This window comes from Schistocerca serialis, chromosome 2 (genome assembly GCF_023864345.2).
Source record: "Schistocerca serialis cubense isolate TAMUIC-IGC-003099 chromosome 2, iqSchSeri2.2, whole genome shotgun sequence".
NCBI classification, from domain to species: Eukaryota; Metazoa; Arthropoda; class Insecta; order Orthoptera; family Acrididae; genus Schistocerca; species Schistocerca serialis.
In genome coordinates, this window is record NC_064639.1 from 306,286,414 (window position 1) to 306,305,108 (window position 18,695).

Genomic DNA, 18,695 nt, shown 5'->3' on the forward strand with positions numbered 1-18,695 from the left:
TTTAGGAATGGTTTCCAGATGGTTCTCACTAGCATTTATAACATGAAAGTTTGTATGTTCCATCTATCCCACTATTTTTCAAATTAGAAGTCCTGAATATTATTTGCCTGTATCATTATGTGATTACATTGAATCATCACTGTAAGCATCAGTTTTATGCACTTGTGGTGCCACCAAAAACATTTCTATTGCAGCTGTAAAATCTGCCCATTTTGTTGGTTCATATTCTCTGCTATGAAAAGCACATATGATCAGCACATTCTTTTGCTTTTGATTTGTTTCACTTATATGACATATTATTGTAGAAACAGATTTGTTCTTTGTCTGACTGGCTGCTGTTTTTTTTCCCCCCCTGAACCCCCCCCCCCCCCCCCCCCTTTCCCACTGGCCACTCGGCATTTAACTAGACTGAGTGCCATTGGCACTGACACAAATATGAACATTATGATTAACATATTCCTCAAGAGTATTGATTATTTGTATCAAACTATTTCTGTTTGAGGTCTTAGACTGCATCACTTCAACTTCGACAACAGCATTAGGCTATCGTCATTGTGACAGTGTCAGCAGCTGCAATGTCATTTTTTAAATGATTTTGTGATGGCTTCACCTAACATTTTATTTAGTTGAATAACGATTGTCATTTTAAAAGAATACCATGAGATTTGCAAGGTATAGAAGTTCTGTTCTAGTAACTTGGAATCTCCCTTACAAACATAGTCACAGTTCATAAATGCAGCGATACAACCAATGGTCAAGAAACACTTTTATTGGAGAAACTTTAGTTGGTTAATGTAGTCTGGGCTACCATGTTTCCAGTACAGGTACTCTTAGGTCACAAGAGACTCTTAGTGCAAGAGTACGTACTCAGGCTCCTGGTTTAAATTTTGTACCACTACCACAAGTGGAAATGTTTGAAATCAAGTGTGATTTTCTTACTTTTTAAGTGCCTACATGCTAAATGTGACATATCATTCATCTACAGATGTTTGAAAAATTCCCTCGAGAAAACTGTAAAATTGAGAGAGAAATGTTGGCAAATATTTAAATTCACGACACAAAATTTTTAGTAATGGTGATAAATACAAATAAAAGTACAAGGAACTATCCTAGCTTTCACAACTTGTTTATCTTTCCTTGGAGAGAAGAGTGGCATAGGTTAATGAAAATTAAAATGGAAGGACTGGTGTTAATATTGTGCCCTGCCGTGACATAACAACACACTATTTTCATTTCCTATCGAAATATCAAGAGTTAAAGATATAATTTAACCACCGAGTCAATGAACTGCACTGCAAGTCAGCGAATATGTATGCCCAGGATAATGAGAGTGGCGCAGCATTATCATATCTGACTTTTGTTCTATATAAGAATGCGCACTCGTCTTTTCTTTCTCTTCTTTAGTCGTGCGCCTTTCCGACAGCATTTATGCCATCAGACGCTTATTTTCTTCCATTTTGTTCAAATGAACTAAAATTGTATTCCTGTTAGGAATTTGTTTAATTGTGCCATTATTATCGCCAACTGCGATTACTGATATGACTTTACTATGAATACTTTTTTCTTTTGCTCCAGAGTCGGATTAAGATTATTGTAATTTTTACGTATTTCTCCGGAATATGGCAAAAATTCTTTGTTATGTCCAAAACTGTGAGATTAATGCATGAGATGTCAGATGTCTGTATAAAAAAGCTTCTTTCATTAAATAATAATTGTTTAATTTGGCATTTCTGCTTTCATTTCATAGTAACAATCATCAAGCCCCAATTTATAAATGTTACAGATTTTGCTTTACTACATTTTTTCTTATGTTGCCAATATGATACCCATGAAATTAAATTAAACTATTCTGAGTTTTCTCGCGAGGTGAGAAGACAGTTAGTAATTTCCCTGAGATTATAGAAACTCAACTTAAATGTTTTTCAGCACGCCACAAGTCTGCCGACCATCACTTCAAACAATAAAAAAGGTAAAAAATAGTAGAATTAACTAAGGATGAGGTGATCTTTTTTTTTTTTTTTTTTACATAGTTGATAATATTGCGTGCTTTTTCTGACAAAAAAATAATTTTCATTATAGAGACTAAGGAAGAGGCATGTGTGTGCGTGTGAAATATTTAGGTTCATTTTACTTTTCATTTAGTAGATTTCCTTTTAATTAATTATTTATTTAATTATTAACAATTATTATTATTATTATTATTATTATTATTATTGTTATTACTATACTGGTCATTCGGGCCAATGGGAAAAAACAATGAGAAAGACTGGATTTCCCAGCAGCAGTACACCTAGTTTGTGTGTGATTGTTTTAAATATACTTCTTGGAAATACTTCAAGAGTTAGACAATTGAATAATAAGAGAAATATCTTAGAGATTTCCAGAGATTCAAACTTTTGGATCTGTTGACTCGGAAGAGGAAATCAGTGGATAATGCACAACAGGTCTTCTTCTTCTTCTTCTTTTTTTTTTTTAATGTTGACCCCTTAGTTTAGGAACTGAAGTACATAGTTGTACACTTGAGTGTCTGCACTAGCTGTAACCCTACAGCACTAGCCACTTACAGTACCATGGGTACCACTGTTGATCTGACAGAAATTGATGATGGGCAACAATATTTCATTAGGGATATCTGTAATGTCACACCACTAAGATCTATGTTGGCAAATGAGGATTTGGGAGAAACTGGAAATCAAACTTTCTCTCATGGAATGGGAGAAGATGTAAAGTGTAACTCTGAGATGGGCATTTTTTAGTTTCCTTTGATGCTTGTGTAATAGACTTCCCACTAATCCGTTATCCTTTAACAAACATCTTAAAACAGTATATATATCCTTTATTTTCTTTCTTTTAGATTTTCTTTAATTATTTTGTAATCTTGTGGTCTCAGCTCTCTGAGACAGGAGGTGTGTGCAAGTTGCGTTTTTGTGTGTGTGTGTGTGTGTGTGTGTGTGTGTGTGTGCGCGCGTGCGTGCGCGCGCATGCCTACTGCTGACATAGGCCTTTATGGCCGAAAGCTTTATTTGTGTGAATCTTTTTGTTGTGCCTATCGCGACTCAGCATCTCCGCTATACGGTGAGTAGCAACTTTCCTTCTCTGGATTGTTACGTTCCATCTTGGATTTTTCATTGTTTGATTTTGTAATCTTATTTATGTGAATATGTGATGTGAAACTTTTATGTAAATTAATAGAGTTATTTTGAATTTTAATATTATTCTAAATGTATCCACGTATACTGTCTATGTATTTCTGAAAGCTTTGGTCCAGTAGGGAAAATGATATCTTTGTAAAAGTTTTGCAAATGCCAGAGAGACAATGAGTGAGTTAGTTCCAGGACAGACCCAGCATTTTAAGATGAGTGACCAAGATTAAAACTGTTGGTGGAAAAGGAAGTAATATTTTATAAATGGAACTGTTTCTGATAGCATTGGTCCAAAGGCAAAATGTGGAAGAAAGAAACATGTTGACTGGAAGGACAATTAGTTTAAAGCAGGATGATGGAAGTGTTAAGTTGACTGGTTGTGAGCACAGTACAAATTGGTGGGAAGTTTCATTAAATTGTGGAGAATGTTTTAGCTGTGTTAAAAGAATAATGGCATTAGAGGAAATCTGAGGTAGAAATTATGAGACAGAGGACGTCATTATTTGCGAGAACTGAACTCTGAATGTTCTAGAACACAGCTGCTGCACTATTGTTGCATCAGCTTGGTAAAAACTTCAAAGAACAACAACTTACTTTGAAACCCATGCAGAAGAGGGAGCGCAAGAGTAGAAGACATCAGGAGGAGAAAGAATAAAACACAAGCAAGAATATTTAAAACATCATCATAGAAGATGCCCGAGAGAAGACATTCAGCCACAGAACCTTCCGGAATCATCAGCAATCTAATTATGGGGCTGCTATCATGTGACACAGACAGACAACAAACCATAATAATGTTAAAATTGAAACAAACTAAAGACTGTGTATTTTACTGTGCTATGGATTTATGAGGCGCATTAGACATGTTGTGCACTGTGCTGCGAACTGTGAATAATTTTGTTCAAAACTGTGTTTAATGGTGTGTGAGGCCTAAGATTCCAACATTTAATTTGGAGCCAAAGTAATAAAACATAGTCTTGATGTTCAAATACACTACTGAGCAGTTGTCACTTTTAGAAGTGAAGATCTCTGTTTGTAGTGTTGATCCAACTTATCCCATCTTGCACATTTAGGAAACAGTTCAAATCCTTTATTTACTGTGTGTTTTATTACCAAACAACATGCCGGAGCAGCTGTTCATTAATTTCTATTTTAGTAATTAATTTTCTGAATCAACGAAACTGCCATCACCATCTAGCTCCACCTCAGTAACATTCACAAGCAGCAGAGCATCACTGCGTAGAACCATGTAGTCTTCACAACGTAGGCTACACCTGCTACTCACCTATCACCAATCCATCACCATTTGTGTTGCTGTTTTTGCACAAAACAAACCCTTAACTGAACATCATATAAAATTGCACAAAATGTAAAGGACAGAATCAATATTGCTTCAGACGATAACTGCCCATTTGCATCGCTCTGATTTATCTTGCTGCTAGAACTTTAAAGACGGTACCTTCACTTTTCATTAGAACACTACATTGCTATTTAAAGAAATACCTGCAAATTAATTTGTAAGCAATATGAAAGATTACATGAATTTACTGTAACTCACAAGTATAAAACTGAGTCTGTAGTGAAACAGAACAGTAGACTGCATTCAGTTGACTGCTACCTTCAACTGAGACTTCATACAACAGTGCCATTCTTCAGCATTACATTCAAGTACTGGTCAGTTTTACAAATCATTGAACTCCAGTTATGGTTCACATCCCTATATGCCGTGAGACTGTACAGCAATTAACATACACCACGTGTTCAAAAGTATCTGGACACCTGGCTGAAAATGACTTAAAGGTTTGTGGCGCCCTCCATCGGTAATGCTGGAATTCAATATGGTGTTGGCCCACTCTTAGGCTTGATGACAGCTTCCACTCTCACAGGCGTATGTTCAATCAGGTGTTGGAAGGTTTCTTGGGGAATGGCACCCCATTCTTCATAGAGTGCTGCACTGAGGCGAGATATCGATGTTGGTCGGTGAGGCCTGGCATGAAGTCGGCGGTCGGCGTTCCAAAACATCCCAAAGGTGTTCTATAGCATTCAGGTCAGGACTCTGTGCAGGCCGGTCCATTACAGGGATGTTATTGTTGTGTAACCACTATGCCACTGGCTGTGCGTTATGAACAACTGCTCGATCATGTTGAAAAATGCAATCGCCAACCCCGAATTGCTCTTCAACAGTGGGAAGCAAGAAGGTGTTTAAAACAGCAATGTACACCAGTGCTATGATAGTGCCACACAAAACAATGAGGGGCGCAAGCACCCTTCATAAAAAAAATAAAATAAAAATAAAAAAAAAATTAAATAAAAAAATAAAAAAATATTGCAAAATTTTGAGGGAATATTTCAGAAACCTTCTCAACTGTAAAGAACCAATTGAAAAAATGGATTTCAGCAACTCAACTTCAACAAGTCCTAACTCAGAACCACCCACCGTCGAGGAACTACAATCAATCATTTTGAATCTCAAAAACTATAAGGCTTCGGGAGAGAACCAAATTACAGCTGAACTGTGGAAAAATGTCAATAGAAATGCCATAGAATCTCTCCAAAACATATTTGAAGAAATATGGAAAACAGAAAGAATTCCGGATGAATGGAAGATGGCCCTCATTCACCCAATTCATAAGAGGGGATCCAGAACAGACCCCAACAATTACAGAGGGATTTCGCTCCTTGACGTAACATACAAAATACTGTCTAAAGTCCTTTTGAACAGAGCAGAACCCCAGCTAGATTGTCAACTTGGAGAATACCAGGCAGACTTCAGAAAGGGAAGATCCTGCCCAGAACAAATTCTAAACCTCAAAAATCTTATGGCCTACCAAAAATCGAGAGCAAAAGCGTATGTCATCACATTCATTGACTTTCAAAAGGCGTACGACTCCATAGACAGGGAATCTCTAATCTCCATATTAAAAGAATTGAACCTAGACAATAAAACTACAAACCTAATTAGAGAAACCATCACCAACACATACTCCAAAATTAAATTTATGGGAGAACTCTCAGACCTATTTGAGATAAAAACTGGAGTACGACAAGGTGATGGACTCTCTCCATTGTTATTTAACTGTGCCCTAGAAAAAATAGTAAGAGAATGGAACAAGAAAATCAATAGTGGAATCCAACTAGGAACAAAAAACAAAGGCATCAAGGTTAATTGCCTAGCATTTGCAGATGATATGGCCCTACTAGCTGAAACATGGGAAGAAGCCAAAGAACAGATCCTCGAATTACAGAAACAAGCAGAGAAAATAGGCCTTAAAATTTCTTTTGAAAAAACCAAAATAATCACAAATATAAAAAAGCCAATGAAATATCTTAAAGTAAGAGACCAAAAGATCGAAATTGTTAAAGAATTCAAATATCTTGGTGAATGGATTAGCTGGAACGCCCTTGAGAAAAAAGCAACAGAATTAAGAAGAAACAAAGTTGAACTAGCCTTTCAGCTTACTAAAAATACTTATAATAAAAAGTCCCTCTCATGGAATTCAAAAATAAAACATTACAACACTGTCATTAAACCAGAAGCACTATATGCAGCTGAGACATTATCTATCACTAACCATGGCCCAATTGAAAGGCTAGAGATCAAAGAAAGAAAAATATTGAGAAAAATTTTAGGCCCCAAATTTCATAACGACAAACTAATTCATACCAAAAATGAAACACTCTACAAAACCACAGAAAAACTTTCGGATACAATGAGGAAAAGAAGAATTGAGTTTTATGGGCACATTCTCAGAATGAACCCAAATAGACTTACAAAAAGAATGTTTGACTACTTCAGGAATAAAAAATCCAAACCAAATTGGTTTATCCAAACAGAGAAAGACTTAAGAGAACTACACATCACAGAAAAAATGCTCACAGACAGGACCGCAAAAATGATAAGCAAAGACAGAAAAGAGGGATTTCAGCTCCAAAATAGAAAGAAAAGAACGATTGTCATCTCTGATGAGGAAAGAAAAGCAAGATCAGAAAGAATGAAGCAGTACTGGGCGAAAAGAAAGGCACAGAACACACAGAAGTGATTGATTCAACGTGCCCCAAAGTTGGGTGAAACGAAGAAGAAGAAGAAAAAAATATGACCACACCATAACACCACTGCCTCTGAATTTTACTGTTGGCACCACGCATGCTGGCAGATGACTTTCACCGGGAATTCGCCATACCCACACCCCACCATCGGATCGCCACACTGTGGTGTACCGTGATTCGTCACTCCACACAACGCTTTTCCACTGTTCAATCAACCAATGTTTATGCTTCTTACACCAAGCGAGGCGTCGTTTGGCATTTACTGGCATGATGTGTGGCTTATGAGCAGCCGCTTAACCATGAAATCCAACTCACCTCCCGCCAAACTGTCATAGTATTTGCAGTGGATCCTAATGCAGTTTGGAATTCCTGTGTGATGGTCTGGATAGATGTCTGCCTATTACACATTATGACTCTCTTCAACTGTCGGCAGTCTCTGTCAGTCAACGGACGAGGTTGGCCTATACGCTTTGTGCTGTACATGTCCCTTCACGTTTCTACTTCACTATCATATTGGAAACAGTGGACTTAGGGATGTTTAGGAGTGTGGAAATCTAACATACAGATGTATGATGCAAATGATACCCAATCACCTGACCATGTTCGAGGTCCTTGAGTCCCGCAGAATTCCCCAGTCTGCTCTCTCACGATGTCTAATGACTACTGACATCACTGGTATGGAGTACCTAGCAGTAGGTGGCAGCACAATGCACTAAAGATGGAAAATGTATGTTTTTGAGGGTGTGTATGTCAGCAAGCCTATTCTGTTCACCTATTCTGTGCATCATCACTGGGAAACATACTTGAGAAACTGGCATACATATCTACTTTCTATACCATACAGTTAACTGACAACAATTATCACTTCAGCAGCACCTTCATTTCTCTATTTGTGTGCTCCATTATATTCGTTGTTTTGTAAGTGTGGTTATGACAGTGTCCTTGTGTCACACTGATCATTTCAGTCGGGTGCAAGAAGAAAAGCTAGCTGTCCCATATTTGCATAAATTCATTCATTGAAGTTGGAAACCTCCCACATTCAGCAGAATTTCACAGAAAGGGTGTGGCATCTCAAGTTATATTTGCTGAATAAGGTGGTGTACTGCTCGCGTTATAAATGGAGTCATCGTGTACTTGCAATAGCGCAGAGTTTAAATATAAAGTGTGGAGTGAATATTGACTTGGCTCATACTTCTTTATTACTGTTGGACAAGCAGGGTTTTCCCTTTATATACAAAGCTGGGGTACTATTCAATATCGGAGAGCCTTGGCAATATAGACGAATTAAGAAGGCGAAAATCAAGGTGGGCTCAGGTGTGAATTGAATTTCTGTTAGGGAGGGCATTGGACTAGGGTACTCTGTGCAGCTGTGTTAGCTGCAATGCTAGGGTGGTGATGTGGATAACACATCTGCCTAGTAAGTATGAAACCCGGGTTAAAGTTCTGACCTTAGCACAAATTTTAATTCGTCACTTCAGCTTGCATTCTTATTAAATATAAAGCTGAGACTCCATGTCTCTAGGAAAATGGTGGCCTGGAAATGTGTGCAGACACTTTTCTATAGTGAATATTGTTGTTTTGGGTGAAGAGTATAATGATGGTGAGTCTTTATGGGTTTTACGACTGCAGGAGGATGCAAGATGACTTAGAAAAAATTTTAGTTGATGTGATGAATGGCAGCTAGCTATAAAAGTACAAAAATGCTAGTTAATACAGATAGGCAGGGAAAACAAATCTGTAAAGTTTGAATACAGCATTAGTAGTGTGCTGCTTGACACACTTCTGTCGATTAAATACATAGTTGTAATGTGGCAAAGCGAAATGAAATGGAACGAGCACATAAGGATTGTAGTAGAAAAGTGAAATAGGTGATATCAATATATTGGGAGAATTTTATGAAAGGGGGACACATATAGGGCACTAGTTTGTAACTAAAATAATTTAACAATAAAAATGTTTGGAAATTTTTTACTACTTTAAGAAAAGAAGAACAACAAATTTATAATAATGTTACGGTGTTCTGATCATTCAATTTACAGAGATTTAAACTTTTAAAAAAGGTAGATTAACATGGAAAGGAAATGTATGTTAGTGAAAAGTTTAATCAAATCTAGAAACATAACTACCCTGGCTCCACAACATGGAAGTCCACCTTCTCAAATCCTGTCCCATTTCTGTTATCAAGAAAGAAATACAGATAATTTTGTTAGACCTATACTGCTGCTGATGTTACAGCTGTGATTGTTTGAGTCACAAAATTTAATCGGTCACTTACAATATACGTATCTTTACCTGTGGGGGACCCTGAGACTGGTTTGCATACTGTCCTGGATAGCCCTGCGGTCCCTGCTGAGGATAAGCTCCTCGATACTGTTGTGGTCCGGACGTTGCTCCAGGTCCTATAAGTGTAATTTCCAATAGAAGAAAGTATGATTCACAGAGCAAGCAAGGAAACTAAATATGAGGAAGTTAGTGTATCTAACTTTTAGTAAAAGTGTAATAATCTTACCTGAAGCTTCTCAGGAATGACAAGCAAAAATTAAAAGGAGAAGATTTAAAATAAGAAACTTGATACATATTAATTAGTACAAAGAAAAGACATAAAATATTATGCTTACGCTGGGGCATCGCTTGCTGCGATGGCATCATTTGACCTCTGTAGCCTCCCTGCTGCTGTGGGAAAGTCTGCATAGGCCCTTGTGTATTTGGAGGCATCTCACCACTCGGTGTTGGTGAGGGACCACCAGGTCCACCAGGTCCACCTGGCCCACCTGGCTGCCCTGAAGGTGGTGGTCCATGCATGCCATGCTGTGGAGCACCTGGAGGCTATAGATACATTAAAAAATATTTCCTTACAATTCAGAAAAGTAAGGTTTACTATGTTGATGCTAAATGGACGCTATCCTTCACAAAATGTAGCTGATAGTACCGTGTACATTTAACAATATGTTTTATGGATGTGGCTTAGTCCTGCTTCTGAACAACATTGAATCCATACACATTATAAAAATGGATGTACATACATATGTATGTGGGTACATATCTTCCACATCTACTATTAAACCACTGCACCGATTTCAATCAAACTTGGCACACTTATCACTTATTTTCTGGAGACAATCAGTGTAAGAGTAAGAATGATCTAGCTATTATAGGGGTGGGGTGGGTATGAAAAAGCAGCAATGGCCCATGACGTGTGAGTATCTATACTCTATTCACCCAGTATTTGAGAATGTGAGCACTTAGTGACTTGCAACAAACTTAAAATAATTACAAATCTTTACAAAGCTTTTTCTGACAACCCTCACAAAATGAAGAAAGGAAAAAAAGTTTGTCATTTACTACATTTTTTCTGTTCATGCAGTAAAAGTGCTGCACGAAACATGATATCTGATATGACATTATAAACACAGAGATGCATGAAAAACTGTCACATCATGCATTACATTTAAATTTATTACTTCTTAGCTACTAACACTATTCGTAACACATTTTGCAGACAGTATCCCCATATTCTGTTAAATGTACCTACGAAAATGTATAACTGTATGACACATAGTTCAAGAGATATGACATCATATACTGAGATGTGCGAAAAGCTGCTGTATCAAGCATAATGTTTTAATTTATTACTTCTTTATTACTAATGTTATTCACAACACATTTTGCAAACAGTTCCCACATACATTTCTGAATGTACTTAAAAAAATATATATAGTACTACAACACACAGTTTAGGAGATACACTGTCACAAACATCGAGCTGCATGGAAATAAAACTGCAGGGCAAAATTGCCGGAGATACAGGTAAATACATGTACAAATACATATGAAATACACCTGACATGCATGTACGAGAGTAACGTCTCCTATTTTTTAAAATTACATAGACCTGTTTATTTCTACAATGGTTTACATCAGTTGACAGCTGGAACACTTAGCTATTTTTTGACATAATCATCATTTCTATTGGTGCATTTTTGTAGACGCTGTGGCAGTTTTTGTGTGCCCATGTCATACCAGCTCGCCAGCATGCTGTTCAGAATGTTATGAACCTCTTCTTTCACCTTGTCGTCGGAGCTGAATCGCTTTTTGGCCAAATTTTTTTAACTTAGGGAACAGGTCAGGACTACAGGGTGGGTGGGTGATTATGTTCCACTGAAACTGTTGCAGGAGAGCAACAGTTTGCCGAGCAATGTGCGACGAGTATTCTCCTGAAGAATGTGTATGCCCTTGCTCAACATTCCTCTTCTCCAGTTCTGAATTCTGTGCGACGAGTATTCTCCTGAAGAATGTGTATGCCCTTGCTCAACATTCCTCTTCTCCAGTTCTGAATTGCCCATTTGAGTTTTTTCAGAGTCTCACAGTGCCTATCAGTGTTAATTGTGGTTACAGTGGGCATTAAGTTGACCAACAATACCCCTATCCGCCGGCCGTGGTGGCCGAGCGGTTGTAGGCACTTCAGTCTGGAACCGCGGGTCCCCTATGGTCACAGGTTCGAATCCTACCTCGAGTATGGATGTGTGTGATGTCCTTAGGTTAGTTAGGTTTAAGTAGTTCTAAGTTCTAGGGGACTGATGACCTCAGATTTTAAGTCCCATAGTGCTCAGAGCCATTTGAGCCAATACCCCTTTCCAATCCCAAAAAATGGTTTTCATGACTTTACCAGCAGACTGCGTTTGTTTTAATTTCCGCGGCTTTGGTGAAGGAGGATGCCACCACTGGCATGAATGTTGCTTGGTCTCAGGTGTAAAGTGGTATGCCCAGGTTTCGTCACCCGTGACAATCGAGTCCTCAAAGTTATCCTGTTCTCCTATTCAGCTGCAAGGTGGTGAAGTATGTGCGGGACGCATCAACTCATTGCCACATGTGGTCCTCGATCAGCATGTGTGGCATCCATCTTGTGCACACCTTCCAGTAGTTCAATGTTTCCGTTAAAATTCTGTGAGCGGTGCTTCAGGAAACCTCAGGAACCAACATGCAGAGATCATCCAGGGTGATACGCCGATCTTCACGCATGCTTTGCTCAACCTTCAACGCTGTCTCCTCAGAAATTGACGGTCTCCCACTCCTTTGTTCATTGTGAATTTCGGTCTGACCAGCTGCAAACTCTCTACACCACTTATGAACATTTTTGACATCCATGCACGACTCACCATACACTTCCGTCAACTTGCGATGGATATCAATTGGCGCAGTGCCCTTTGTGTTCAAAAACCGAATAACTGCGTGCAATTCGCACTTGGCGGTAACATCCAATGGGAGCTCCAGTCTCAACGGCTGCCAAGCCAAGACTGAGTGCTTCAGTGCAGCATGTGCATGTTTACACACAGTGTGTGAAGCACTCTTCATAACAGTGTGACCAACTGCCACACAAACAGAGTTCTGTACTTCTAAAAAAATAGGAGACTTTACTTTTGGGATTACCCTCGTAGGTGAGCAATAGCATGGGTAGAAAGCTCATCCTAAAACCCTGGAATCATTGCAGCCAAATTTGGTACACAGACTAGTTACAATGTGGAAAGAAATACAATGGTAGTGAGAACCAATAGCACCCTACTGGGGTGGGGGTGACAACGTGAAGAAAGAAGAGCGAAGGGTGGACACAGATAGAGAAAGGAGGAGATAGACAGAGAGGGGAGTGGGTAAAGGACAGAGAAAGAGGAGAGGAGGACACGGACAGAGAAAGGGGAGAGGAGGAGATGGACAGAGAAAGGGGAGAGGAGGAGATGGACAGAGAAAGGGGAGAGGAGGAGATGGACAGAGGGGTAGGAGGACATGGACAAAGGGGGGACAAGCAGATGGACAGAGAGAGGGGTAGGAGGAGATTGACAGAGTCATGGGTAAGAGGAGATGGACAGACAGTGGGAGGTGAAGGAGATGGACATAGAGGGGAGTGGAGGAGATGGACAGAGTGAGGAGGAAGGAGACGATTGGAATAAATATGTATCTGAGCAACATTGAGTACTCAGAATGTGTCAAATAGGCAGAACGAAGATGTCTAAGAACATTAGATGAAAAATGAGTATGTGCTGTCCAATATATCTGCAACAATGAAATAAAAACCACATATAACAACATGCTGGTATCATTCAATGGAAGTGCAGTGATTATCTGTCTTGGTCCTGACTCATGTCTTGCAGTTGTTGTCTTATCACTGTACATCTCTTTCACCCAGTTTATGACATATTTGACGAGTTTCCATACAGTATATGCAGATGGATTAATCTGGAAAACATTGTAGCAAGTGATCAGTAAATGGGCCACAACTGATATCAAAATGTGTAATAAAAATCAAGATACCCATTCAAAAACTGCCCTTTAGACAACACAAAAGTAAGTATCCTCCCAACAACATGTAACAATCAATCAAATAAGTCAAGTCAGTCAGCATAACTTGTGAAAATGGCTTACATATAGTTCCAATGATTTATGCATCTTGCTGCAAAAAACTGTTCTGGAACTCACTTTCAATACTACTTCACGTTAACCGATTCTATAGTAACAAACAAGTACAAAAACGGAATGAGTAAGGACAAAACATATAAACATAGCTACATTTCACAACTATGTGTATTCATCTGTTGCACTAATATATTTCCATACTGTATACACAACATTGTTTCTACTACTTCTTGTTTTGTACAGGCCCACTAAAGACCATGACGTTCAACCAGCGTGTTTGGAGTGGTTTTGATATTCATTCGGCAGCTGCACATTCTCTCTGTGTTGTTCCATCACTTCCTTCGTCCAGAGGACACCTGCCTTCTTTCCTGGTAATTAGCCCTGGAACTTCACTTGCTTGAGCATTCTCCCACAAGATGTCCAGTCTTTTAAGTCTCTCTCTGTACTTCCCAATTCCTGCAGATCTTTATCACTTCCATCAACCATGGTGACTCAGTCTTCCACTTTTGCCAATATGCGAGAAACTGAATGGTTAACCTGCTGGGACGCATGCTGTAGACATGTCCATGTAAGTTGAGACATCTCTTCCTGCCATGTCCACAATTTTTTCACAGTATTTGTAGAGCTCCTGGTCTGGTCATCCTTTATATAAGGTACATCAAAAAGAATAATTCAATTTGGCACGACTATATTTCTGAAGCTAATAAACATATACAATGAATTTTGTTTTTTGATGAGCAGGCCACTCAAAAGCTTTTTTTTCACATCTTTTCATAGGTGTTCAATACGCCTCTCCTTGAGATGCATGGTATATGTCAATGCAGTATTCAAATTGTTTCCGCAATGCAGTGAGCATGTCTTGAGTTACAGCTTTCACAATTGCTGTTATGCAATGTCTCAGTTCATTCAGTGTTGCGGGTAATGGAGACACAGAGAGTCTTTTCATTTGGTCCAGTACAACCGATCCATCGTTCAGTAATCCTTCGATTTAAAAATTCTCGCACTTCCAGATTCCAGTGTGGCGGCGCCCCATCCTGTTGGTAAATAACATCTTTTGAATAAGTCTCCAACTAAGGGAAAATAAAGTTCTCAAGCATATTGAGATATGTGCTTCCTGTAGCAGTGTTCTCGGCAAAGAAAAATGGACCGTACACCTTTTCCTGTGAAACTGCACAAAACACAAATTTTGGAGAGTCGCTCTCATGCCGTACAACTTTAAGTAGTCGTTCTGTACCCCATATTCTCACATTATGATGGTTCACCTTTCCATTTAAATGGAATATTGCCTCATCACTAAACTAAGCATGAAAAAACTGTCATCCTCCATCTTTTTAAGAATGAAATTAAGGAACTGCACACATTGTTGTTTGTGAACTTCAAGAAGAGCTTGCAGTAGCTGAATTTTGTATGGTTTCATGTGTATATGTTGATGCAACACACACCAGACAGACATCGAGGGCACGTTGAGCTGTCGAGCTGCATGGTAAACGAAATTCTGCAGACGTCTTGTGAAAATATGACAGATGCATTCGATGTCTGTTTCAGATACTTGCGGATGGCCTGGCGGTTTCCTTTACACAAACGACCTACCGTATTTCTTTGACTTGTTCATCCCATCATCTAATGTTCATTGGAGTAGGAGGACCCACACCATACTTAGTATGAAAAGTCATACTGAACAGTTATTACTGACTCGCACTGTGCAAAATGCAGAAAACAAAATGCTTTCTGTTGTCCCAACATTATTTTTACTAGAACTGAAGTGGGCGCACACTGCTGCTACTTAGTGGAAACCATGTACAACTGAGAGTTTGCTTTTTCCAATAGTACATTGTTCATGCACATACCTCAAATAACATAATAGTTATGAATTTTTTAAAAATTGGATGTTTATTTTTGATGCACCCTGTATTTGTTGTCTTCTCTGACTAGCCCCAGTATCTCTTTTTCTCCTGGATTTCACATATATCTGTGAGACTCTCCCTGTTCACTACTACACAGTCTGGAACATACAGGGTTTCACGGTGGATAACATAGTGCTTCATTTTTATGTTGCAAGAGAGAGATTTTTTTGTTATAGGTGCTCTTATTCAGCTGTTAGACCAGTTACAGCTTGTTTGCTTACGTTGATAAAGTTATTCTTTTGAAAAGACTGGGGTCCAGCCATTCTCCCACGTATTTAAATATGCTGCTTTTTGCCTTCTGCCTGCTTCAAGTGCAGTGTGCAAGGACAATCACTGCTGTTTGCGATGTAGTTTGTCTTTTTAAAGTGACATGTTTAGTCCCATCTTTGCTGCTTGTTGTCTACTAAAATTGAGCTGGCTCGCTAAGGTTCTACTGAATTAGAGTCATCAGCAAATTCCAGGAAATCAACACTGAGCCCACTGCACTTGTGCCTGAGAGAGATACTACTGGCAAGTCTCTGTCTAAATAACTCCTCCTAATCACTCTCTTATTATCTTCTCCAGTGCATGATTAAAGAGAAGAAGTGAGACACCATCTCCTTGTATTGATTTAAAAACTTCTTGAAAGTGTTCCTCTGAACTCTACTTGTGATATGGTGTTGTCTTGTGGATAAGATTAAGGGCCTTCTGATTCAGTCATAGGTTTTACACAATCTTCATGAGAGTCATACAATTCTTCAAATCATTTCATCTTGGGTTTTCTGTGGAAACCTTTAGAATCTTACAATTTATTACTGAGTGGCAGTAATCTTTTTGTGGTTGGGATTCATCCTTTGACATGGCCATAGAAAAAAGCTGTTCTTTTCCAAATCATGTCTGTAATGTTTTTCGATACACGTATGAAATCCAGTATTACGACACCTGCATTGTGTTTACTCTCTAACTGGTGCCATTTTCCTTGGCGTTTTTCATTCTATGATTTCCAGTGCTTCCGTAATCACCATTTTGTTTAGAGCTATTCATTTTGTTGCATAAAAAAGCTTCTGTGTGAAATGCTGTAGTGTAGTGTCTAAGTTTAGCATTGAGGGATACTGATTTCTTATTAAATACGTTCTTAGTCAGGTAATACGCTGTTTTCATCTTACTAACTCTTGCCTTAATGCCTTCTTTATCCAAAGCACACAGTTCAGTTACTTTTCCTAGATACTTGAATCTGGCAGTTCTCTCAATTTTCTCATATTTTGCTTTCATTATCTTGGCGCAACCTTAATGTTAGACATAAATTTCGTTTTCTCAAAGGCAATTCGTAAGCCTGCTTTTTCAGCTTGTTCTTTCAGCAATTCTATCTGTCAATTGGCTGTTTTCACCCAGTCTGATAAACAGATAGGGGCAAATCTGTTCTCAAAAAGATCTTTTCTTTCTTTCTATAATCACGCTGTTACTTACCAATTTGGATATCAAGTTGTTGTTTTGCCTTAGTTACTAGTGTTTTTATAAGATTTTGTATGTAATCAATAGGAGACAAATGCCTCTGTAGTTGTTCACAATAGTTTTATCACCTGCTTTGTGCAATGAGTGGATCTAGACTGTCTTCCAGTCTTCAGGAATCTCTTGTGGTAAACAAATATTTTGGACAATTTCTGTTATTATGGGACCTTCCCCTGGTGGTTTATTGTTTTTGAGGGATCTGATGATTTCCTTCATTTTGCCTTTCAGTGTGTGATATGAAATCAGGTACTGACAGTGAGTGACATTCACCTGCTTTACTTCTTTGCTGATAGTCCTCGGTGTCGATATACTGCGTCGCTATTCTGACTGAAAAGTGGGGGGGTGGAAGTTCCACACTGACTACTGTAAATGATGTAGCCGACAGTTGCACTTCACAGTTCTTCATTTTCACTGTTCACAACCCCCCAATATAACACAGTTAATACGGCCAGTTCACTATTGGTTAACTTTTGATAAGCCTCATTAATAGTTTGCAGGCAAATGTCAGCATACTGCTACAATAGTTTATCGTTGGACATCTATGAGCAGTGAAACTCTAACCACACTGTTCTTGGAGAATAATACAGTTCTTGTGGCACTATTGAACAGACACTGTCATTATTTTAACACAGGGCCTATTTGTGTTACACTTATTTCACAGTTAAGTTGATGCATTGTTGTTGGAACTAACCAATACAGGTTTCTCATCTGAAAATCAGCCATGGACTGACTGTCTCTGGACCAAAAATCAGGCCTTTATATAACCTCATAATAACAAGCACTGAAACTATACATTGTTCAATGTTAAAGTTATAGAAATTACAATTAAAACAGAACTCATTCAATTAACTGAATATATAAAAAAAATTCCTTCTTTTTAACAGTTTCTTCTACTGCGTGGGTTAAGCCAAATTACTTGTTTAAATGATGAAATTAACATATATAGTTATACAAACAATACTTTTGACAAAACTGGTAATTTGTTGTGACAGTGCCACGACATTTAACAGTGCCGCCACGGCAGTACGCGCAAACGGCGATAGAGGCGCTCCGCAACTCGGCTGAGCGCGGGAGTGCCACCTAGCTACGAACGGCGCCGGCCGCATGTCACGGCACGGCAGTCGAATAAGAGATACTGAGTTGTTATCATGTAACGAGCTATTGTTTCTAAGTGAGAGTGTTTGAATATCCACGCAATTATTGGTGATTAAAGGTTATAAAATAATTACTTTGGAATTAATTAAGGGCTGGTTTTGCTAATATATTTTCGAATAGAGCCAAATAAATACTTTAAGAATCCTAGTGGGCTTTTTCCAAATGTTTATAATTAGTTCACAATTTATATTTGTTTATAAGTTAACAATAGAATCTAAGCTATGAAACTGATTTCACCCTATAACAAAAGATATTAACTAGGAATAGTCAAAATAAATTAGGAACTTGAGTACATACACAAAACTAAGCACAAAATTAGATCTAGTGCTATATTTCTTGAGACTGAGGGCCAACATTTTTTTAAAATGGAAATGCAGATTATACTCATGTATGCTAATGGTAATTAGTCAAAAATAAAATATGAATTTAAGGAGGCAGATGGTAAAACAAGAGAGGAAGTAAAAAGATCCCAGCTTGCTTCGTTACAAAGTTAAATTTGATTTAGGACTTTAAGAATTTAATAATTTTTAAAATACTTTGCTAAAATTTCAGA

General features: G+C 38.3%; 1 protein-coding gene across 2 annotated transcripts in view; it reads right to left on the minus strand.

Moving 5' to 3' along the window:
• The window catches only part of LOC126457078 (trithorax group protein osa-like), a 111,907-nt gene that overhangs the window by 43,795 nt on the left and 49,417 nt on the right, over positions 1-18,695 (minus strand). The window contains exons 4-5 of one of the 2 annotated variants that reach the window (XM_050093081.1): positions 9,809-9,998; positions 9,483-9,589 (exon numbers count right to left, since the gene is read on the minus strand). In XM_050093081.1, coding sequence (XP_049949038.1) covers positions 9,483-9,589; positions 9,809-9,998 — 297 coding nt within the window. Of the gene's footprint in view, positions 1-9,482; positions 9,590-9,808; positions 10,017-18,695 lie in introns of both variants that reach the window. The other variant, XM_050093080.1, reaches the window with a different exon arrangement.